The sequence below is a fragment of the Macrotis lagotis genome, chromosome 4 (assembly GCF_037893015.1).
Source record: "Macrotis lagotis isolate mMagLag1 chromosome 4, bilby.v1.9.chrom.fasta, whole genome shotgun sequence".
In the NCBI taxonomy this organism is placed as follows: Eukaryota; Metazoa; Chordata; class Mammalia; order Peramelemorphia; family Peramelidae; genus Macrotis; species Macrotis lagotis.
In genome coordinates, this window is record NC_133661.1 from 45871961 (window position 1) to 45895855 (window position 23895).

General features: G+C 36.1%; 1 protein-coding gene across 2 annotated transcripts in view; it reads left to right on the forward strand.

Moving 5' to 3' along the window:
• The window catches only part of ARIH1 (ariadne RBR E3 ubiquitin protein ligase 1), an 81710-nt gene that overhangs the window by 53778 nt on the left and 4037 nt on the right, over window positions 1-23895 (forward strand). For both annotated transcript variants that reach the window (XM_074232660.1, XM_074232661.1), the window contains exons 4-13: window positions 4450-4542; window positions 4996-5051; window positions 10606-10672; window positions 12576-12682; window positions 15640-15682; window positions 17220-17291; window positions 18517-18647; window positions 18863-18920; window positions 21010-21270; window positions 23625-23737. In XM_074232660.1, the coding sequence (XP_074088761.1) occupies window positions 4450-4542; window positions 4996-5051; window positions 10606-10672; window positions 12576-12682; window positions 15640-15682; window positions 17220-17291; window positions 18517-18647; window positions 18863-18920; window positions 21010-21270; window positions 23625-23737 (1001 nt within the window). The remainder of the gene's footprint in view (window positions 1-4449; window positions 4543-4995; window positions 5052-10605; window positions 10673-12575; window positions 12683-15639; window positions 15683-17219; window positions 17292-18516; window positions 18648-18862; window positions 18921-21009; window positions 21271-23624; window positions 23738-23895) is intronic.

Consider the following 23895-nt stretch of genomic DNA (forward strand, 5'->3'; position numbering starts at 1 on the left):
CTATTCCTTTCCCATGAAGTCTTAAGACCTTGAATTACCTGTTACTTCTTAAATACCCACAAAGTCCCTTTAATACCAGGTTATTTGAGGAGATTGCTGGATTCACCATCCTGAAAAGGTTTTCCTAGTTACAGAAATCATCTATATGCTAAGAACTAAATCAAGTCCTTAAAGATGATGTGGACAAAATGATCTTTCATGTAAATCTTATGATAACTAAATTGAGGTCCAAAATCTTAGAACAAAGGAAATTTCTTTGAAATTACTTTGATGAAAACATAGGTATGGTGCAATAAGCACTGAATTTGGATCCTGAGGACCTGAGTTTGAATTTAGCCTCTGCTACTTAACTTCCTTCCTCCATGGTCTTGGGCTAGTCATATAACTTCTCTGAGCCTCAGGTAGACTAGATATCTTCTATTTAATTCTTCTAGCTCCAAAACTGCAAATTTAGTTAGAAATGAGTTACTGGGGGTGGCTAAGTGGTGCAGTTGGATAGAGCACTGGCCCTGGAGTCAGGAGGACCTGAGTTCAAATCCGGCCTTAGACACTTAATAATTACCTAGCTGTGTGGCCTTGGGCAAGCCACTTTAACCCCATTGCCTTGCAAAAACTAAAAAAAAATGCAAAATGAAGTTTGCTTGAGATCAATAGGTGATTGATCATTGCAGTCCTTTATCCCTGTATCTTAATTTCCCCTCCCCTCTGCCCTAAAACACAACAAAACAAGACACATACAGTTCACAGCAGCAATGAAATAGTCACAGCAGAATGTTAGTCTTTTTCTTGAATAATATATTTGTAGATGGAAAGAACTCTGAGGTCATTTAGTTCAACCAACTTAGCAGGGAAAAGTATATAACACTAAACTTATTAGAAATAACCATGGGAAAGGGGATTATGTATTCTCTTGATTATAGCATAATTTTTGGAATTGGTTGAATTTATTCTTCAAATTCCATTTGCTTTTAGAAAATAACAGAGAAGAATGTGGTTTGGTTCACAAAATACAAATAATATAATGTCTTTCAGTTAGTTTAGATGATACTGTTGTGACTTGAAGGAGATCTTGGGGGATCTCTAATGTTAGGCCTGAAAAAATAAGCTCAGACTAAATTTTCTGACCTAAAAGGAATTCAAGTTAGGGATCAGGAACATACTAAGCAGAAATTTATCCAATCGACATGGAATTTTTTTTCGCTGAAATTATTTAATCATTTTTTAAGGAATCGCTCATTTAAGTTTTAGGGTTTCTGAGTCTGTGTCAGTGATTAGTGTTTCCATTAATAAGAGTATAAATCCTTAAAATACCAAAAACATGTAAAAAACTAATGCCTATCCTCATTTCATACCTGTAAAATTCCTTTTACTGTACATTTTTCAAATAGTTTTATTGTTAGCTACATTTAAAGACATTCTTGACTTAATGCCCTGATTGTTTTGTCTAGTACAGATTGGTCGTATGTATTACGCATTTCATAAAACTTTTATGATTTTTAATCTATGTAAAAATTGGTATTATCAATGTATAGAATTGATTAACCAACATAATTTATGACTTTAAAGCCATTCAAAGCCATGTCCTTTACAAAACACATCAGCTTTAAAAATGCATTGGAGCCATTATGGTAAACTGACCCTGACAATTATTTTTACTGTAGACGTGAGGTAGTTGACTATATATGTCATTAGAATTAAAAACCTCAATTTGGCTTGGGGAAATGGAAATATTCCATTATTTCTATTATGAGAACTTTTTTCACCATCTTTCTATGTATTATGTTTTCAAACCTGTTTTTTGGCTTTTGTACATATTATGAAAACCTTAAAGTGGTATACAGATGTGGATTATTTTAAATATCCCTTCCAGTGTGATAGGACTCTGCCCTTTCTCATCTACTTAGGAGTAGTGTTTGAATTGATTCCACAAGTTTTTAACTAGTCAAGGACATCTATATTACAGAGACTTCATAAAATAGAATATGTTTCTACAGCTGAGATTACTGCTTTACTTGGCAGTTGTAGCTTCATTTTTTAGAAATAACCACTTTGAACTAAAAACATCCTTTAGGCTTTTCTTTTTCAGATATAGAGTGATCCCATATGAATATTTACCTTTAGGATTCTTAGGGATTCTTAGGGGGAATGGGTTGTGTGTGGAACCTTTTTAAGATTGGATTTTGTCTTAACACTCCTTCCTGGTTATTGAGAGAACTTTGAGAGAACTTGTATGTTTTCCAGTTTTAAGATTGACTGACCTATCCTTGCTTGTTCTGATCCATCTATATAGTACAGATATGGCTCATTTAGTTACAGAAATGATAAACAGGAATTGCTCTAGTGACTGAAACAGTGAAATCCCAAATCCTGTGCTCCTTCCACAGTAGAAAAAAAAATCAACATTTAAAGTATTGATATTCAATGAGACATTCTGTTATTGAGAGACATTCTTTCATAAGGATCCATGGAGAAATGGTGTGTGTGTGTGTGTGTGTGTGTGTATGATTACAATTTTATGACTTATTACCCACATCTCTTTACTAGTAATATATTGGGTAAAAAAAACATTTATCCTTTCAAGCTTGATTTTGCTCAAATAAAATAGGAGTTGGAGAGAGTACTGGGCCATCATAGTGAACTTGATTTCTAGATCAAGTAAAATATTGTGAAAAACTTTGAAAATTTTTAAATGGTGATCTGAAAATAAGAGAATCATTGTTAATAACTGAAACACAGCAAAAAAAATTTTTTCTTGTAAGGGCATTGATGGAGGTGAGATGTCTTTTCTTGTCCCTGTACAGTTCTTGAAGTAATTCACAAAAATTGAATTAGGTATAATTTTCCATAGGTAACTTGGAACTAAGAAATGGCTCTCTATCAGTGAAGTGGTCAGGATCAAATGCTTTGATATAAACTGATATGCAACATTTTGTATTTACAAATCTATATGCTGTTTTTTTCCTTAAATTTTCCTTACTTTCCACCCCTACATTATTGCATGATACAAATTGATTTTTCCTGATACCTTCAGTTTTTTGTTATTGTCTGTCTTTATTGAAGTCAGTTCAGGGGCAGCTAGGTGGCATAGTGGATAAAGCACCGGCCTTGGAGTCAGGAGTACCTGGGTTCAAATCCGGTCTCAGACACTTAATAATTACCTAGCTGTGTGGCCTTGGGTGGCAAGCCACTTAGCCCCATTTGCCTTGCAAAAAACCCCCCCAAAAACAAAAAAACCAAGTCAGGTCAACATACCAACACTCACCATCTTAGTGAATCCTTTTTTCATTAGAAAATGATCCAGCTTTCCCTGGAATAGAAGAAAGCAAAAAGAGACAAAATAATCCCTAATACTATCTGATAGCATGCTATTTCTTTCACAAGCTGTGAAGAACAACACTCCTTGAAAACCCTAAGCAGTTTCCTAAACATGAGCAATTATTACAGATACAGTATTCAATTACTGAAGAAAAATAAACCTAGATCTTCTAGTATTGTCCCTAAATAAACATTGAGAAAGATAACAGTTTAGATCAACATTTTATTTTTTATGAGATAATACTTAATAGGCAAACCTTTCCTTACTAATTTTTTTAAAGATTTATCATTAATCAGATTTTCATTTTGATATTAAACTGAAATTTGTAATGTTATCGCAACATACTTTTTGAGATAGGTTTTACTTGCCCAAGGTCCCACAGCTAGGTAATTATTAAGTGTCTGAGGCCGGATTTGAACTCGGGTCCTCCCGATTCCAGGGCCAGTGCTCTGTCCACTACATCACCTAGCTGCTCCTTGAGGTAGTTTTAAATTACTGCTATTTCTTGCATTATTTTTATTTACCATAACACTTAAACAAGGCTAGGCATTTACTTAGCATCAAATGGTGGTTAGTTATCTCTTTTTTTTATTTAGCATTTCTTTTTGCTTCTGACTTTTACTTTATATAAAGGCCAGCCAGTGCTCTGTCCACTACATCACCTAGCTGCTCCTTGAGGTAGTTTTAAATTACTGCTATTTCTTGCATTATTTTTATTTACCATAACACTTAAACAAGGCTAGGCATTTACTTAGCATCAAATGGTGGTTAGTTATCTCTTTTTTTTATTTAGCATTTCTTTTTGCTTCTGAGTTTTACTTTATATAAAGGCCAGTCTTTTACTGAAAGAATACTATTTTGCTTTGCTGTTCAGTTCATATACACACACATACATATATATACACACATTCATTTATTTATGTGAATTGTTTTGATAGAATGTTTTCCTACCTAGAGTCTCCCCTCCTCACTTAGAAGTTTGAGGTTTGGCCCTTTAATTCTTAATTGGACAATACAGACCATATAAGGAGCATGTAATGTAATTTGATATTATTACTTTATATTAAGGTATATTCTGGGGCAACTCTCCAAAAATAACTCCTTGCTAAATCCATTCTTTGCTTTTGCTGCAGTATTTCACTGGCCTTGAATGTGGACATAAATTCTGTATGCAGTGCTGGAGTGAATATTTAACTACCAAAATAATGGAGGAAGGCATGGGACAGGTAAAAAAAATCTGGCTTATATCTTGAGACTTTATAGTCAATTAACTTTCTGATTTTTTTTCCCAGTTCAGGATTCTTGGTTATCATAAGCATATTCCCAGGAGAAATGATTTTAAATATACTAATAACCCGATTGGGCTTTTTTTCTTTGTTATAATTTTGTATACTGCTTTCTGTTTTCCATGTGATCCTCACACTTCAGGTTTGCTCAGTAAATTGACCTTTTTACCTCTTCCTGTCCTCATGCCCCATTAAGCAGGAGGGGGAAATTAAATTTTTGTACCTGATTACTCCTATTAAAATTCTAATTAGTGTTTGGGTGTGTCAGATAATAGACAGTTTAATGAAAATATTGACGGTTTTTGCTTTATTATTATGCATTGTCAATTAGAACAATTCAGAACCTGTCGACAGAAATTGAATTTTGAATGGATATGTTTCACTTTTTTTCAGACTATCTCATGTCCTGCTCATGGTTGTGATATCTTAGTGGACGACAGCACAGTTATGTAAGTACTTTGGGTGGGTCCCTCTGTTTTCCTCTTTGTTCAGACACCAAACTCAAATTGACTTTCAAAGAGATTGTGTAGTTTCTGAATTTTTAATGTAAAAATAATAACACTTTCTTAATTTCTTTCTAGTGGTGTGGGCCAAAGACATTGCATTTACTACTTGAAGTACTTCTTGTAGTAAAATACCCAGTCAGTATTAAGGCAAGCTATGGAATGTGATAAACACCTTTTTATTGTCCATGCTAATGGAGAGAGGGGAAACATTGGGTATGTGGATTTCACAAATATCATTTTAGCTGTTAGTTTCAACTTTTTCTTCCCCCCACCCCCCAAACTTATAGAGCAGTAAATGATTAATTGAAGTTTATGCTTAAGACTTCCACTTATATTGTTCCCCATTCTTAATCACACATAGGACATGTGTCAAACATATGTAAGGATGAATCACATCAAGTAAATATCCCTTGTGAATGGTCATCTGTTTTCTGAATATAAATTCCTAGGGAGGTGGGCCTCACTTCCTATGTGGGCAAAACTTATTACAGTTTTGGATGGCTATAATTAGGCAATTCTTTTGTCACGTTGAGCTATAATGTGCTCTTCTGGAATTTCTGCCCATGAATCAAATTCATTAAAAGATAGATAGATAGATATAGAGCTTGAAGAAACCTCCAGGGCTTTCAAATCCAGCCTACTTTTCCAAATCATCAAACTCATTAGTTGACTTGATCCATGATTAGGGATTAGTGAAAAGAGTTGGAATTTGAATCTAGATCTTTTTGCATCTTTCTGCTCTACCATTTGAGAGGGTCATTCAGCACAAGCCTTAATTTCTTTTCTACCCAGCAGCTCTTTAGATATTCAAAATTGAGTTCGGCATACAGTAAGCAGGTATAGAAAACAAATAATAAGTCCTTAGCCCTGAAGTTATAAAAATGAAAAACTATCCCTGTTTGCCTTCTGAGAACTTACTAGTTCTTTTCTAGTTTAATTCTTTCCTTTTACAAATAGGTAAACTGAGCCCTAGAGAGTTTTAAATTAATCTGCTTTTTATCTTAGAAGTAGGAAAATAGTATCAGTATGTAATCATGTGTCTCACAGTGCCTAATCCAGTATATAGTCTTTCTAGCTTGCCAGGCTGTCTCCTTGAAGAATTTGGTTCTTCTCATGCCCTGGATGGAAAGGTCTCTTCCAGGCTTTATGGCACTCAGTTCCACTTTGTATACTGCGCATATAGTCTACACCAACTATTGTCTTCGTTTACATTTTTTCCAAGGCTAGAGGTAGTAGCCTCAGTCCTTTCTGAATCTGAAAAGTCACATATAGTCATAAATAGAGGTAGCATTCAATTCTAGGAAACATGAACTATGTAACCAGTCATAAAATCCTTTGGTTATAACTTCCTTGTTAATCCATTACAATTCCTCCTCCATCCTCATAGAAAATAGAATATTCATTCAAGGAATTCCTTCATTTGGATCAAAATAAGTATTCAGAACTTTGAAAATATTTTAAATTGAATCCTCCTCATTTCTTATTTAAGGAAACACATAGAATAAAGTGACTTGATTTGTGGTAACATATCTAGTTGATAGGAAAATCCAAATAGAACCCAGATCAGCTGTCATATAACTAAATGAGCCTGTATAATGAATCTTGGTTTATTAAGTTGATGCATATAGATATATTTGAATTGATAACAGTTTGCAGAAGTTACAGAAATTTGTAATATCAAAGGATTAATATGCAAAACTCATCCCACTTTCTATATCTTGAAGTTTTTCAAGATCACATTTTCTTGGCAAATGTTACAAATTGAGCAGAATATTTAGGAATTTTTTTGAAAGAAAACTGAGAAATAGAATATGTGTGTTTTGCCTTTTAATATCTCTGGATATAGGGGCGGCTAGGTGGCGCAGTGGATAAAGCACCAGTCCTGGAGTCAGGAGTACTACCTGGGTTCAAATCCGGTCTCAGATACTTAATAATTACCTAGCTGTGTGGCCTTGGGCAAGCCACTTAACCCCATTTGCCTTGCAGAGAGTTAAAAAAAAAATCTCTGGATATGGATATGTTGAGAAAATATGAGTTTAGAAAGAGACTGTCTTTTGTTTTTGTTACTATTAATACTGCTTACAATAAATGTCTCGATTTTATAATTCATGAAGAAGGGATATTTACAGATAGCCAAATTGATCTTTAGTGACTCAGTTTTGCCTTGACTTTTTTTTCCTTTTGATGCTGACCTGGTTTGGAACATATATGCTTTATTCGCTGTCCTCCAATTAATGAGTCAGAAGGGAAGTAAAATGAGGCAATTACTTTGAATTTTTGCATTGAAAAATGTTTTGGGAAGAATTTTGAAATGATAGACTGCAATTCAATTTGGAGATGAGGATTTTGTTTATCCAGAATAAAAATAGCTATAAAAATCTCCCATGCTTATATATAATAGGACACTAATGGATTCATAGTCATGACTGTTAAGGAACTTAATATGCCTTCATTCTGAAGAGCAGATGACCATTGGTCAGAATTTCAAAGAGCCCTCTCTCTTGATATAATCGCCTGCTGCAGGTGAATCAAGTTGCTATATGAACATTGGAGTGAAGGGAAGGTTTTTTTATTTTTTAAGTTTGAAGGAGAACTAGAAACTTTTCCAAGACTTACAGTGAGATTGAGGTAATCTGTTAATGTTCTCCTAGGGTCTTTAAACTACATAGTTTGTCTTCTTAATAAATGAACTCAGCATACCAAGTCCTCGATTGCCACAACTGTCAATGAAACCCTTGCTGTCACCTCTCTGATACCATGGCTCCCCACCAATGCACTTACTTAATTGGCCTTGCTCCCCTTTTAGTCCAGGAGAGACTTAAAATGTTGAATCCTGACATGATGGGAGAGTTATGATCTGTGTGGGTTTGGTCCAAGTGAAGAGAGGGACATGGAAAGGTGAAAGAAATACGTTATCTTTCTGTATTTCATTATATGGGAGTCATTGTCTTTTATAATCACTAATTATTGACTTCTTGATGATCCTTTAACAGTTACAGCTTCTAGGGAACAATATTTCCTTATTAAGTTGCTTCATAAATAACAAATGGTTATTTCAAGGCTCAACTCTGCTTCCTTAGAGTGGTTTTGGTTCAATTTCCAGAAAGAGTGTGATGGAGATGTTTTGGTTATCTTATCACATAGTGAAGTGATACCTCTTACAAAATCACAGGGGGTGGTGTTTTAGTTTAGAAATGAAGTACAAAAGTCATGGCTTCCAAGAAAAGCTCAATTGTGTCTGAAAGATTTTCCAGAGATGAGACTGAAGGTGTTTTGACTACATGTCCTAGACTGGTGCTAAATTGAGGTACAAATCTGGTAGCAGGAAGTCCTGGTAGCAAATAGGCTGGCATAGGGAAACCTTGCTGATATTTGTCAATTTTTATAAACTTTCAAACCATAAATTCAGAGAGTAATACAATTTCATTATTTTCCATAGCCCACTTATTCCGAGAGAGAGAGAGAGAGAGAGAGAGAGAGAGAGAGAGCGAGAGCGAGAGCGAGCACGCATGAGAGAGAATGTGTGAGAGTGAGAGAGTGTGTGTGTGTGTGTGTTTGTATAGTTGTGGCAGTATAGGATAGTGACTGGAACAATTATGAACTTTTGGAGGTCCATACTCACTCTCATGGAACAAGCTCTACTAATGGAGCATGGCCCAAAGGTGATTAAGAATCTTTGTTCCTTAAACATTACTTACTAGGTAACTTTGAGAAAAGTTTTGTGAAGGACCTGGTGTTTGCCCTTGAAGAATTCCTTAGAATTTCATCAAGTAGAGATTTGGAATATACAGGTAATAGCATAAATCCCAGGAAGAAAACATAATACTTGTACAAAGGAGGCCAGATAGATTATGTTGGAGAAAAAGGCTCTGTAGTTTGTAATCTGTCTGCGAGGAGCTTGAGGGATAGGCTTTCCTAACCAATGTAGTTCCCACAACTGCTCTGTGATTTAATTGATTTCCAGAGAGTTAGCAAAGGGACAGAGGCTTAAATCATTTACCCAGAATACTAACTACAGTTAGTATGATAGGATAGATTTAAAATCTAAACATTCCTGACTTCAAGACCAGGACACACTGTCCTGGCTTTGCAGTTTTACTATATTCAGTATTTAATAGACTAAGGGATTGGAGTCTGAATTGTGAATGACATGATCATCTGTGTATGATAGTAACAGTATTAATTGGTTATGTAAAAAGATATCGGAAGAGTCAGGAAGGCAAGTTTTGGGAATAGACACATAAAATTAACTGCAAAGGTTGCCATGCTTCAGAGAAGTAAAGAAAGATGATCATTATATAAAAAGATAATTGTTTTAAGCTATTTCACTTGAGTAATAGGGTAGATAAGCCAGATTGTGAAGGCATAAATAGGTTTTGAGGAAGTAGGGCACTGATTATAAGCTTTCTAGAGTAGTTCAGGCCTGTTTATAAGGCAATGGAAAGAGAAAGAGTTAAGGAATATAAAAATGATTGAACCAGTTTTTTGGATGAGGTAGGAAAATTATCTTTGGCAAAGAATAAGGGCTATCTCTGCTCCTGAAAAGGATTTAGTGTGCAGAGATGAGCGGTAAAGAAAGTGACAAAGTCTGAAGGTGTTGGCAAACAGGCTCAGATCCTGTCATTTGCTGTGAGTAGATTGCAGGACAGGAGGGACTATTTGGAGATTTAAGGGAAGAAAACAAGAATGGTAATATATAAAAAACTGAATAGGAGAGAATGACTGAAGGTAATTGATGTTTTTAAGTATATGAGAAGAGTTGAATTAGCCCCGTGTTAGACCCAGTTTTAGCATGAGGTTAATCCAAACCTTTATTATTGATATATTTATTGCTGAGGTGCCCTTTTAATTTGGGCAAAAGCTGCTTGTGTTTAGTTTGAGTTCTTATGATTAGAAAAGCTATGATTCAGATTTCCCTTTTGACTTTAAATTGCCAGATGATTTAAAATCAAATTTGCAATTAAGTTGTTAGCTTATCTTAAGTACTCGTTTAGCCTTTATTTCCTGTTTATTTTTAGTTTTGTTATTCTTAAATATTCCATTTTGTATTACTCATAATCTGTGCCATTTTGTGAATTATATATAAATCCTAAATAAATTCCCAAATAATTGTCCTGTTGTAAAATCTATTTGATAAGATGAAAAAGCCATGAAATGAGCAGAACAAACTGATTATACATTTTGGATTCCTGATAATTTATCCTAGTTGCCGCTCTTGGGTATGGGCATTAATTTAAGATTTATAGGAGACCTTGCCAAGGTTATATTTAAAATCGTAATTTCCTAGAAGTAATGTTGATAAACTGCTTTGATTGGTGCAATTAAGTTGGGTTATGGCAAGCATACTAATGTCATTATTTACAGTCCATCTCCCCATTTGTCAGTTTTTGGTCATAAAGCAAAGATTAGCAATTATGAAATGTTTTATAATTGTTAATGTAATATATTCTAGGCAAGCCTCCCAGTAAATTTTTTTGCTTCTTTTCTTTCCTGATAGGCGACTGATCACAGATTCAAAAGTTAAATTAAAGTACCAGCATTTAATAACTAATAGTTTTGTAGAGGTGAGTGGTTTTCTCCTAAAAATTTTTTGTTGTTGTATAGTTGTTTTTACTTTTAAGATTTTTTTCTAATCTTACCATCTGCAAGAAATCTTTCTTAGAATAATTGGATTGTAGATTTTAGAAGCTAATAATTATAATTTTAAAAACTTTGCAAAAACCAGAAAAACCAATCTATTGTCAAATTAGGTGTGTCTCCTGAGATTTTGGTCTTTGATCATTAATTTTTAAAGTTGTTAAACCATTTTGCCAAGAGGGAGAACTAACTCAGCATTTTATTAATAAACCAAATGAAACTTTTGCCTTTTTTATTGCTTAACAGCACACTTTCAGTCTATACAAATTGGTGTCAATGTAGATGCATAATTAGAAAAGAACATGAGAGCATTCCTAATGATCTCAATATCTTTTTTCCTTTTTAAAAGTTCATTTTCTAAACTATTTTTTGTACCGTCCCTTCACCCTGATGAACATTTTTAAAAAATGAAAAAACTTTCCTAACATGCATAATCCAAACAAAAGAATTCCCACTGCTCATGACAAAAATTTATGTCTCATTCATTTTAAGTCTCTCATCTCTCTTGCAGTAAAGTTTCATCTTGAGTCCTTTGGACTTGTTCTTGCATGATGTTCTAAAGTCTTTCAGATTTTATTTCCTATCATGTTGTTGTCATTGAATAAATTGTTCAAGTCCTCCTCACTTCACTTTGTTTAAATTCATAGAAATTTTTATTCTTTTAAAATGTCTAATTTTTTTTTTTACATTTCATAATCCCATTTCATATATTACAATTTGTTTAGTTGTTTGCCAGTATTTGGGCATATATGTTTTCCTTCTTAATTTCCAATTTTTGATTACTACAGAAAGTGCTATCATAAATGTTTTTGCATATATAAGATGATTTTTCTTCTATCTTTTTGGGATAGGCCTAGTATTGTTATATAGCTGGGTAAGAAAGTATGCATATTACAGAGTTGCTTTTCAGAATTATTGGCACATTTCCCACCAGCAGTGACAATTGTACCTGTTTCCTTAGTCTTTTCTAAGCAACGTTTTTCCACACACCCCCACTACCCACCCCCCACTCACCCCCCAAAAAATTTTTCCTCTCTGTCAATTTTCCATTGTCCTCAACTGTCATCTTTGCCGGTTGGATGGGTGTGAGGAGTTGGTTTAATTTGTAATTTCTTAATTATTAGATATGTGGATCATTTTTTTTCCCATAAGGCTGAAAAGAACGAATTCTTTCCTAGTTACATTTTTTTGACTATTTAGAGAATTTCTCAATATCTTAGTCACTCCCTACAAGTTTTTATTTTGTTTCATAAGGTAGTTCCCTAAGATATCTTCAAACTAAATACTTTGTTTAGTAACTAATAATCTTCCCTGAACAAAGAGAGCATGAGTTTTGTTTTCCATTAAATAAATCACATTGGAAAATAGTTGTAAAAGGATTTATGCTCAGCAATAAGTTCAATGACAAAATAACAGTCATCTAACAATTTACAAAATAGGCCAAGAGCCAGGGGAGGCTGTACACTAGTGATCATTTCATAAAGAAGAACATTCATTCCTCAATTGAGTAATTTTCTGTCAAGCACTCCCTTTGTAAGGGTTGTTGACTCTGTTCAGAATGTCTCTACCAACGTTATAAATTGAATGGTATTTTGAGCTAAATGTGACCTACTTAAGAATAGGTAAAGAAAACCACTAAAGCACTAAGAATTTTCAACATGGTTTTATGAAAGTGAAGTTTAGTGCACACCCTACCCGAAGCCCCCCAAAATAAGCTGACACTGCTCTTGAGAATATTCATCCATAATAATTTGCCTTTTGAGATAAACTTGTTTTCCTTTCTTATTTTTCCCACTTGTTTTAAAAATCTCCTTTTTCTTTTTTTTTCAGTGCAATCGACTGTTAAAGTGGTGTCCTGCCCCAGACTGTCACCATGTTGTTAAAGTTCAGTATCCTGATGCTAAACCTGTTCGCTGCAAATGTGGGCGCCAGTTTTGGTAAGGACATTTCTGAATTAGTTGAAAAGAATAGCTTTTCTTAAATTATTAAGCACAGAAGAGGTAGTTTTTGTGATTTTGATTGTAGGTTTGCATGCTTTTCTTTTTTAGTATGTATTCACCAAAGCAATAATTGGTGAAAAAGTTTCATGTTGAATTTGAAATCTTTTCCCTAATTTATATATTTTGGGAGCACATTCCCTTGCATAAACTAAATGTTAGAAATACTTTTGTTTAGTGGGTGATATGTCACACAATACAACTGACCTTGGGAAGTCACTGATCCACAGATAACAAGGCAAAGATCCAAAAGGATCCCATAGTAAAACATTTAACACCTTCTGAATTCCTGGACCAACCTCCTGATGCTTCTAGTTTGATAGCATTTCCTAATTTTTATATTCTCATATAATAATTCAGATTTCTATAGTGCTGACGTGGGTTATAAAAGTATTTCCCCCGTTTTATAGTATATAAATGGGCTGTAAGGTCCATGACTTGTTTATCCATGATCACATACAAGTCTCCTAGCTCCATGACTATCACTGTCTACTATACTACTCTATTTGATCAAGTCAGGCATGATTTCTCATCTTACCATTCAGGAAACTGGAACCGGGATTGCTTAGGAAGTTGTCCAAGATCAAATGTGTGGCTATTAACTGACAAAGCCTCGCTCAAAACCCAGGTATTCTGATGATTCATCCAGGACTCTTTATGCTCTTATCATTTTGTTCTCTTTTTAAAAAGGAAAGAAAAAGTTAAGCACAATGTAGTAGTGTATCAGCCATGTCACATGATGTATCTTATACCTCTCTGTCTTCCCATCTTCCTGCCAGGATGGCAGTGGAAGTACACCTTCCTCCTCTGAAGTCAAGCCTGGTCATCAGAATTTCACAGCATTGAATTTTCTGGGTTTTTTTTTTCATTGTATCATTTACATTGATGTATTGGTTGTGTTATTACAAAGCAGTAATATTTCATTCCATTCACATTCCACAGTTTATTTAGCTAACTTCCCATCAGTGTTCTTTCTACTCAACCACATCCCTTGTTAAAGCCACTCTCATTATTGCTTATCTCCCAGGAGATTGCATTAGCTTACTGATTGGTCTGACTGGCCCAAGGCTTCCCCCTGCTCTGTCCTCCCAAAGTTACTACACTCATGATCAAAAGGTTTAGATCTGGTCATTTCCCCCTCAGGAAATTCTAGTGAGATCCCCATTATCTCCATATATATAATAATAGAAATTTCTTAGGTTTGTACTTTTCATTCCTTCTTGGCAGAAAGTTTGACATTTTATTTTACATATCATTTGCCAAGGTGCTTGATGTATGCAGTGGCATTTAATAAATGTTTATTGTTTGAACCACCTTTGTTCTCAGATGGTGTGCATGCAAACTCTTGGTCAGAGTTTGTACATTTAAGTCAGCTTTTTAGTGTACTCCCAGCCAACTTCCAGAATGGTTGGATCAGTTCACATTTCCATCTGTGATGTAATCTCATGCCTGTCTTCCTTCATTCCCTCCAGTAATGTCAATTCCCTTCTTATATTCTTTTTATCAATATGCTGGCTAAGGGATAATCTCATTTTGTTTTTGCTATATATTTCTCTTTATTGATTTGGGAAAGTCTTTCATTAATGAATAGTTTTACAAATCTCCTGTAAAGAACTATTTGTTCCAATCATTTGATCAGTTGTATAGTGGACTTGGAGTCAGTCAGGAAGGTCTGTGCTCTAATCCTACCTCATACATATGCTAGTTGAGTGGCCTTGCTGGGCCTTAGTTTTCCCATCTGCAAAATCGGGGGTAAGGTGCTCTATGGAAGAGAACTATTATTGTAATCCTTATCTCTTCTGTTGACTCTTGGTGTTGGTGTTTATGTATCTGTTTGTCTCCCTTCTTGTCCTTTCTACATTGATTTTATTCATTCAAAAATTGTTTTTCAATGTCATGTAATCAAAATTATCTGTTAGCCATATTTTATAAAAGGTGCATGAAGTCATTCTCTTCTTATGTGAACTTTTATATGTTAAGGTCATGTACCCCATATGAACTCACTGTATCATGTGTACATTCTTTTCCTTCTCCCAATAATTTTTTTTTATTTCCCCAGTTACATGCAAAGGTAATTTTTGATGATCATCCTTTTGCAAGTTTATGAGTTCCACATTTTTCTACCACCCTCCCTTCCTTCCACTCTTCCCATGATGGCAAACAATCTGGGAAAAGTTGTACGTGTAAAATCTCATTTAATATATTTCCATATTAGTCATATTGTGAAAGAGGAATTAGAAAATAAAGGGAAAGAAAAACTTAGCCTGTGTAATTTTGAAATCCAAATCCATCCTCAAGTGTTATTCTCTAACCACATATAACTGTATTACATTTTTCAGGAAGTGTTTGAAACTGAAGGGCACATAGGTCAGCAAATTTTAAGTGGGGTTAAAGCAAATTGCCTCAGAGCAAAGGGCCAGAGCTACGCACTCCAAGGGGCAACTGCCTGTCTTTTAAGGTCAGAAGCTTTAAGTGAATGAATTGGAAGAGGAAAAGCAAATCAATAAATAAATGGAACCCAATTTTCAAATAGTGAAAATGTACCCTCCTTAAAGTTTAATTTGTTATATAACATTGGGATGAAATGCAACAATAACTGTTGACACTTAGAGAATGTCTTGACTTAAATTAGAGAGAGCCTAAAGAGCAGTAACTAATTTTACTTGAATTTTCCTTTAACTAACAACAACCAAAAGTAAATTCCACAAATAGCTGGAAAAGTGATTTGGATTCATCTAAGCTTAGGCCCCATAGCCTGATAGTCCACACATTCCAGATGAACTCTTAGGTCTAACCATGCTTTTAGTGATGGAAAACTCTAGTGAATAATATAGATTATAACTTAAAATGAGATATTTTATTCACTTGTATGCAACATCTCCTTATGTCACTTACAGCTTTAACTGTGGAGAAAATTGGCATGATCCTGTTAAATGCAAGGTAAGTTGCCTGGTATGTTTGTTTTTAGTATTTTCTCATGACTGCCAGATGATTTCCAGTTATATCAGAATGTTTATCATTCTGCCAAGAAGCTTTAATATTGCCATCATCCTTTCATATGTAGCAGGTCTCTTTTGCTATGTAAAGAAAGGGGATACTATTTGAGTCATGCATCAAGGAAGAATACTGCTAGATTAGAAGCTTAAAATAAAATAGCAGCCTTATTATAGAATTAAAGTCTTTGGAGTAAGTCAAAAGTATTATATATAAAATAACACTTCTGTACATCTAAATAGAATTTGTCAGAAATCTTTATATTTTTGTTAACCAACAAATCATTAATGAGTCTCCACTCATGAATTGGTCTTGATAAGCTCCTTGGGCTGAAATCAGATCTAGTGTTTCAATTTGGTAGTAAGGTAGCCCTCTCTATACCATAACAAAAAATAGAAATCCATGGGTTAAAATCTTAATTATGAAGAAAACGTACATCTAGGGAGACATAAGTGAGATAGAAGAACTGATTTTCCTTGCTAAATTTTAACCATAAGTTAAGTTTCAGGAACTTGGAGAACAGGTGAAACAGGTGCTGGAATAGCTTTTAGTAGTTGGTTGCCAGTCAGAATATTTATGGTTCATCAATGATATGCAAAGTCTTTTTAACAAAATATCAAGAGGAAAGATAGGAGGATGTTCCATATATAATCTATTTTTTTTTAAGGTTTTTTTTGCAAGGCAAATGGAGTTAAGTGGCTTGCCCAAGGCCACACGGCTAGGTAATTATTAAGTGTCTGAGACCGAATTTGAACCCAGGTACTCCTGACAAGGCCGGTGCTTTATCCACTATGCAACCTAGCCGCCCCCTATAATCTATTTTCTAAGTTAACAGTACTATTCCAAACCCATTCCCTACTTTATGTCACCTCTATTAAACATAATCAAACCAAAATTCTCCCTGAAAGATTTGAACTTACTTAGGTTTTTTTTATACCTAATATTTTGAACTGTATTCTGAAGTTTTTAAAAAAAGGAACCCAGTTTCCCTAGTTACGGAAATTTTGGTATATTTTAAAGTTAACTGATTTCTAATACTCATTATAATAGTACTTGCTTAGGGGTGGCTAGGTGGTGCAGTGGATAAAGCATCGGCCCTGGACTCAGGAGTACCTGGGCTCAAATCTGGTCTCAAGACACTTAATAATTACCTAGCCGTGTGGCCTTTGGCAAGCCACTTAACCCCATTGCCTTGCAAAAAAAAAAAAGCCTTAAAAAAATAATACTTGCTAAACACAAACCCAGAATTCTTGGATTTCCTAGAATTATACAATGAGATTTGGGATTTGTTGTTTCCTTTCTGTATTCATATTTCAAAACCCTGCTTGCCCTACCTACATCATCTCTGACACTATCCCTATAAGTTGTACATACTAGAAAGTTTGTGAAAGAAAAAAAAAGTTGTGGAAAGACCTTTAGAAGTGTTCAGGTTTATTCCCCAAAAAACTTTTATTGTACACTAATAGTTGCAATTTCCAAACAGTGGTTGAAGAAATGGATTAAAAAGTGTGATGATGACAGTGAGACCTCCAATTGGATTGCAGCCAACACAAAGGTTTGTATTTTGCTTGACTTCCCTCTTGATATACTGGATAACTAGTTATTCCTTTTTCTGCACTTTGGGGAAGGTATCTATGTATTTGTTTATGTCAGCAAAAGTTGAAAACGTAGATTGAAAATGTGAGATTTTAAAATTGTAATTATTTTGCTTTGGTTGACAACTCCTCAATAGAAAATGTTTCTCATGTATAGATTATGTTGAAGTTTTTATTGGTTGGATTCAGTATTGTTTCCTCACTGAGGGACTTGATATCATAAATTTGTTAAGTAGCAATACTCCTACTGCAGCTTTGTCTGTCTTGTGTTGAATTATGTGTCTGTCTTAAAGTTGCCCATTACCTAATTGGGATTTTTTTATGTTACTGGAGAAGATTAAAGGTGAGGATAGAGCAGAGTAGTTGCTAAGAAAGATTTCATATAATGATGAAGTGAGAAAAAAGCAAATCTTTTTGATGTGACTGAATGATTTATTTTGTGTTCATCACAATTGGGCTCAAGTGTGGTACTCTTATTCCTCAACCCAATATCCATAATTTCATTCATACATCTGGAATAATCTTAAGAGTACACCTCTTAGAATTAGCAATGTATAAATTTTGTGGAAGTTTGTACTTTTTTTGTTTACCTAAGAAGGGCATTGATTTGGTCATCATGACATAGTCTCTCAGTTGCTTTAGTTGAAATAAACATTTTAAATGGGCACAAAAAGCTTTTGTTCTTTTTTTCTCAGTCGAATTTCCTAGAAAAATTATCAGGAATCTCCATCTAACCAACCTGAGTGTAATACCAAAGAAGAAAAGTTTTCTATGTGAATGATTTGTGAATGTTTAGCAGGCACACCACATCAGCTTGAGAAGGTGCTCCAGAATCCCACCCAAAGCCAAATGTTCTGTGTGTCTGTGTGTGTGTGTGTGTGTGTGTGTGTGTGTGTGTGTGTATATCAAGACAGAGGGGAAATTGTCTATTACAACTGGATGGTATTGTGAAGCTGTCCTTCTGCAAATGATGGAATTCAGGATAAGGTGCCCAAGTACCCTTCTTTAGTGTGGCATTGCTAATTTATAGCATGCTCTATATTTTCTATTCTCTGTGAGACTGAAGATCAAAATCTGGCTAGGTTTTTTTATTTAATTAGGTGACATAGATCAAATTCAGGTCTCGGTTTTCTGTCTTAGTGAGAGTAAAAATGCTGAAACAAGCTCGGGGGTTTTTCTTTCCAGGAGTGCCCTAAATGCCATGTAACCATCGAGAAGGATGGAGGCTGCAACCATATGGTCTGTCGTAACCAGAACTGTAAAGCAGAGTTTTGCTGGGTGTGTCTTGGTCCCTGGGAGCCACATGGATCTGCCTGGTAAGTTAGAGGAACAAAGTGAATTTGGACATGCGACTTTGCAAAAGCAAGTGCCTTAAGGGGCCAAGAGTGGGAGGCTTAGGCCAGGCCTCAGCTGCTTGGGGCATTTTGTTTCAAGATTACAGACTAGAGACGATCCATTATTTCTACTTCTAAGGTACAGCAATTTATTCTTGTAGATGAGTGGCTTTGTTAAACCTCTATTTTGCTTTTAGGTATAATTGCAACCGCTATAATGAGGATGATGCCAAGGCAGCAAGAGATGCACAGGAGGTAAGGATCTATTCCTCGAGTTTGGAAGATTTGAATGGGAGAGTCCATTACATACTCATTAGGGAACCACTTGCGTCAGAGTATAAATAAGTATCCTAAACTGTTAGAAAATTATCCTAATAACTTGTAGGTAGCTCGCTGTGTTATAATAGAGAACAAGGTATGGTGGCTTAATATTTGAAGGAGGAATCTGGCAAGAATCAGTGCTTTCATGTCACCTGTGACTTAAAATATTGTCTGATTATTTGACATTTTGTGGGTCAGAGCTTGATCCTGGTCATAGCATGCTTTATTTTTACATATGAGACTTTGCTTCTCATCATTGTTAGATTAATGTTTAGATTATCTATCAGGTTATTTGGATTCACATTTAATGGGAATTATACAATAGTTTTCTAGTTAAACATGAAGCTTTTCCTAACCAGTCTCTTGAAGATTTCAGGAATTATTGGCAGATTTTTTTTTCAGCTTAGAAATGTTCTTGCCCTACCCATTTGTAAAACTTCATGCATCAGGAGCTTTCCATACATTTAGCTGAAATCTAAAGGTTCCAGGACCTTTATCAGTAATCTCAAATCAAGTGAAAGAAATGTCTTAAGTAGATGACATCTGCATTTTTGTTCAAATTACATTTCTTCATTTTTTATTTTTAGGGATTTTTTCATTTTATGTTATTAGTTTGTGTTTATCTTTGTTGGGTGGAATCAGTATTTAATCTCTTGATGTTTAAGCCTGTGTTGTTTCCATAGCTGAAAAATTGAACTTGGAGACTTAGTCCTTACTTTTGTTCAATATAAATTATTTAAAATAAATACTGTAAAAAGAAAAGATCCTAGATTAATTGATCATTTACTGATATTTAAATATCCATAATTAATGTAATTGCTAGTTGTTTTAGAGAGATATGTGTGTCTTAGAAACACCATGATGGGCCAGTGGGCATCATCCCTCTTTTATAGGCAGGAAATGGAGGCTGGGTGAGGTCATTGGCCCCATCTGGTACCCTCAGCACCTAAGAGGAGAGGGACCTGGATTCCTGGTTTCTGACCCTTTAGTCCAGTTCTTACCCTGGGCATGCTGGGGCTCAGCTTGCTTTATCATGTAATTCAGGAGGCCAGTTGCGCTCCCATTTCTAGGTTGATGTTCTTTCTGTATGCAAAAATGAGGGACTGGGAAAACTCCCCAATCTCTACATCAGGGTTGAGTGATGCAACTCACTGAATATAAGCAGGGAAAGTAGCGTAAAGCCCATCTGAGTTAAGGCTGTACAGTTGACTGACTTTGGGGGATGGGTGTCATCAGACAAAAATCCTTTAGTGGCTTCTTGTTGCTGCATCTCAACAAGTCTGATTTAATGGGCTCCCTCCTGGGTACAGCTTCCCTAGACCTTAGGAATACTCAAAAGAAATGGACATGGTTCCTGATCAGTTTGTCTTCTACCCAAGGTGGGTAATACAAGCATTTATTCATGTGGGTACCATGTCTGTAAGTATGTGCCCCAGATACTGGCGTTTAGAGAACAAATGCAGGCTGTCTTGGGCTCTTAGTAGTGATAATTATGCTCTTTCGTGCAGTCACCAATCATGACCCAGGCCTATCTCTTCACACTTCATTGCCCCACTTTGTTTCAAGGGAAGAGTGTCTTGGGAGGTTGGGGTTGTTCAGTGAAGCTTCTTCAGATGTACTTTTGACACCTCCCTCAGTCCCCACCCCTAAGCCCTCCACAAAAAGACTTTCCATATGAGTTAAAAAAAAATTATAGGTGAAAGCCCAATTTCTATTCTGTGTACCTGCTATTTTAGTTTCTTTCACAGCCTTCCTGCTTGTTTCCCTCTGAGCTTGCTAGCATTTGTTTTCAAAGATCAGAAGTAAATTGATTTCTAGTCTAAAAGTTAACATTTTACAGGCACCCACCCCCTTCCTTAAGCTCCACAAACGATGACATAGTCCTTGGTTTTCTTCACATATGAGCAGGATTTCTGGCCGCCGTTTGAGCTTGGCCAGCTATCTGTACATGCACATGTATGTGTCCATCCATCCCATAGGCCCTTGTACTTAGCTGCATGTTGTGTTGTGTGTCTGTTGCCAGCGGTCCCGGGCAGCCCTGCAGAGGTACCTGTTCTACTGCAATCGCTACATGAACCACATGCAGAGTCTTCGCTTCGAGCACAAACTCTATGCTCAGGTGAAGCAGAAGATGGAAGAGATGCAGCAGCACAACATGTCCTGGATCGAGGTGCAATTTCTGAAGAAAGCGGTGGACGTGCTGTGCCAGTGTCGTGCCACTCTGATGTACACTTATGTCTTCGCCTTCTACCTCAAAAAGAATAACCAGTCCATCATCTTTGAGGTAGGCAATGCCTCAGGGGGAGCCAGGGAAGACCATTGGCCTTAGAGCTGTCAGAGTGACCTGATTTCTGCCCTCCCTTGGGAAGACTCTTGGCTCAGTCATAATTTTAAATGCTTAAAGTGAAATCCATAGCGCTTACAAAGGAATCTAATGGAGTGAAATAATAATTTTTTTTTTAATTCACCAATTTAACTTAAAGTGTCCTTGGAACCAAATAGCAATCACAGATGACATTCTCATATAGAGAATTCTCTTAGACCCTCTCCAGGTATAAATAGACTGCTATGGTGTAACAGATTTATGTTTCATCAAATCAATCACCAATATTCTAAGGTGCCTCAGAATGATCTCTAGACTAGAAACCAACCTATTGGAATGGATTTTGTTCCTTGAGGCCTTTGATCAGATTTGTCCTCTGGAGCCAGCCACACTGGAACAAACCTTATATACAACTCTTGTCTCAGGACTCCATTTTGCTCAGTGCGGGTGAACGCTGTGCCTGCTATAGGTATAGTTGTCGTTAATCTTAATCTTGACTCGGCTCTTTCCCCTGGTTTCTCAGTAAGTCTGTTCCAGAAATGAGCTGACATGATCTTTTAAGATCGTACATTCCTTGTGGATAGTGCCTGTCATTTCTCCCTGTCCAAATCCATTGGCATATTTGGGGCAGATGGAAGTCTGGGTCTGTGATGATATTGGCAGGGGTAGGTAGTAAATCACTGCTATGTCTCATGCTATACTCTATGAGAGGCAGGATTAGATCCCAAATTTTATAACTCTTGTCTAAAACAAGTGAACCATGGTGCTATTTAAACTGGTCTTCAATTGATCATCAGCGGGTAGATCTAAATCTGGAAGGAACCTCAAAGTACATTTAGTTACACCCCCCGCCCCCCATCTCATACTCTTGGAACTTTGGCATTGTCTCAAGCAGAAAATGTGAAAAGCGAAATTTGACCCCAAGATTCCTGACTTCAGAGCCAGTCCTTTAATGAACTGTACCTTGCTTCCTCCCCTTTTTGATCCAGAAAGAGAAACATTTATTGTAGATCCAAAATTTAAATTTTTCATTTTTTAAAAAGGAAAGCATTGTTTATGGATTTGTGTGTGTGTGTGTGTGTGTGTGTGTGTGTGTGTGTGTGTTATCCTTGTCCATAAAGAAGACCTTGTTTTCTCTCTTATTTAACATCAGTATTTTGGGGATTTATTTATTAATTCATTAATTTTTTTTGTTTTTACTAGACAATGGGGTTAAGTGATTGCCCGAGGTCACGCAGCTAATCAATTATTAAGTGTCTGAGTCTGGATTTGAACTCAGGTCCTCCTCACTTCAGGGCCATTGCTCTATCCACTGAACCACCTAGCTGCCCCTGATAGTTTGGCTTTTGTACCAAATAGAAGATAATACTTTGTATCTCTTGGATTTGTGGTTCTAAGATGCAAATTTGGAGAAAGTATGCACTGAGAAGTGCCCTCTAGGTCACGCAGCTAATCAATTATTAAGTGTCTGAGTCTGGATTTGAACTCAGGTCCTCCTCACTTCAGGGCCATTGCTCTATCCACTGAACCACCTAGCTGCCCCTGATAGTTTGGCTTTTGTACCAAATAGAAGATAATACTTTGTATCTCTTGGATTTGTGGTTCTAAGATGCAAATTTGGAGAAAGTATGCACTGAGAAGTGCCCTCTATTTGGAGATTCCAAGTAAAATGTAAAGGAGTGTGGGAAGAAGAAGTGAAAGGTTGCTTACTTGTAGTAGAGACTTGAGAGTTTATCATAAGTGAACAGGATGAGGAATATTTAGTGATTTACTTTGAGGCTTGACACTTTGTCTCTGGCTAAAAATGTTAAAACACAATATGGAACTTGCCTTTGAGGAGTTTGTATCTAGTGACAAAAGCACCTAAAATGTCTGTTTCCATATTTGATACTGATTTCTGTCTTCTTCCCCATCAGCTTGACTTCCTAACAAAGGAAAGTGCAGCCCCTGAGTCTGATCAGTGCATATCATACTAATGAAATCTGATGTTATCTCAGTTGTATCTGAATCACATGTTGATCTCTTCTAATGAGAAGAAAATGCACAGACCTTTTCTAGAGCAGCTGGAGCAAGCAAGTCTCCGCTTTAGAGCCTCCTGCCACCCCCCCACCCCACCCCACCCCCATGGCTGCATTTCGACTTGACTTAGATTTTAAATGTCATGTCTTCTGTCCTCATGAGTGGTGGAGCCTGTGTTGGATTCCTCTATCCTTAGAGCCTGGGAAGCAGTCGGGTTGGAGAGCAATTTGGAGACAGGGCTGGGCCATCTCTGGTCTTTGAAGTAGAGAAAAACCTCAGGCCTTTTGTTGTTGCAGAATAATCAGGCAGATCTGGAGAACGCCACTGAGGTGCTATCAGGGTACCTGGAGCGAGATATATCCCAAGATTCACTGCAGGACATAAAGCAGAAAGTGCAAGACAAGTACAGGTGAGGTGTCGCAAGCTAGTGTTGCCTGCTTTTGTTCTAGCACTGGGTTCCATGGTTGCATACATGGGTTAATGGTTCTCTGGGGAGGGGATCTTCTCTCTGAGGTCATGGGGGGTGGGATTTAGTCCTTCACTCATTCTTTCAATGACCATATCATT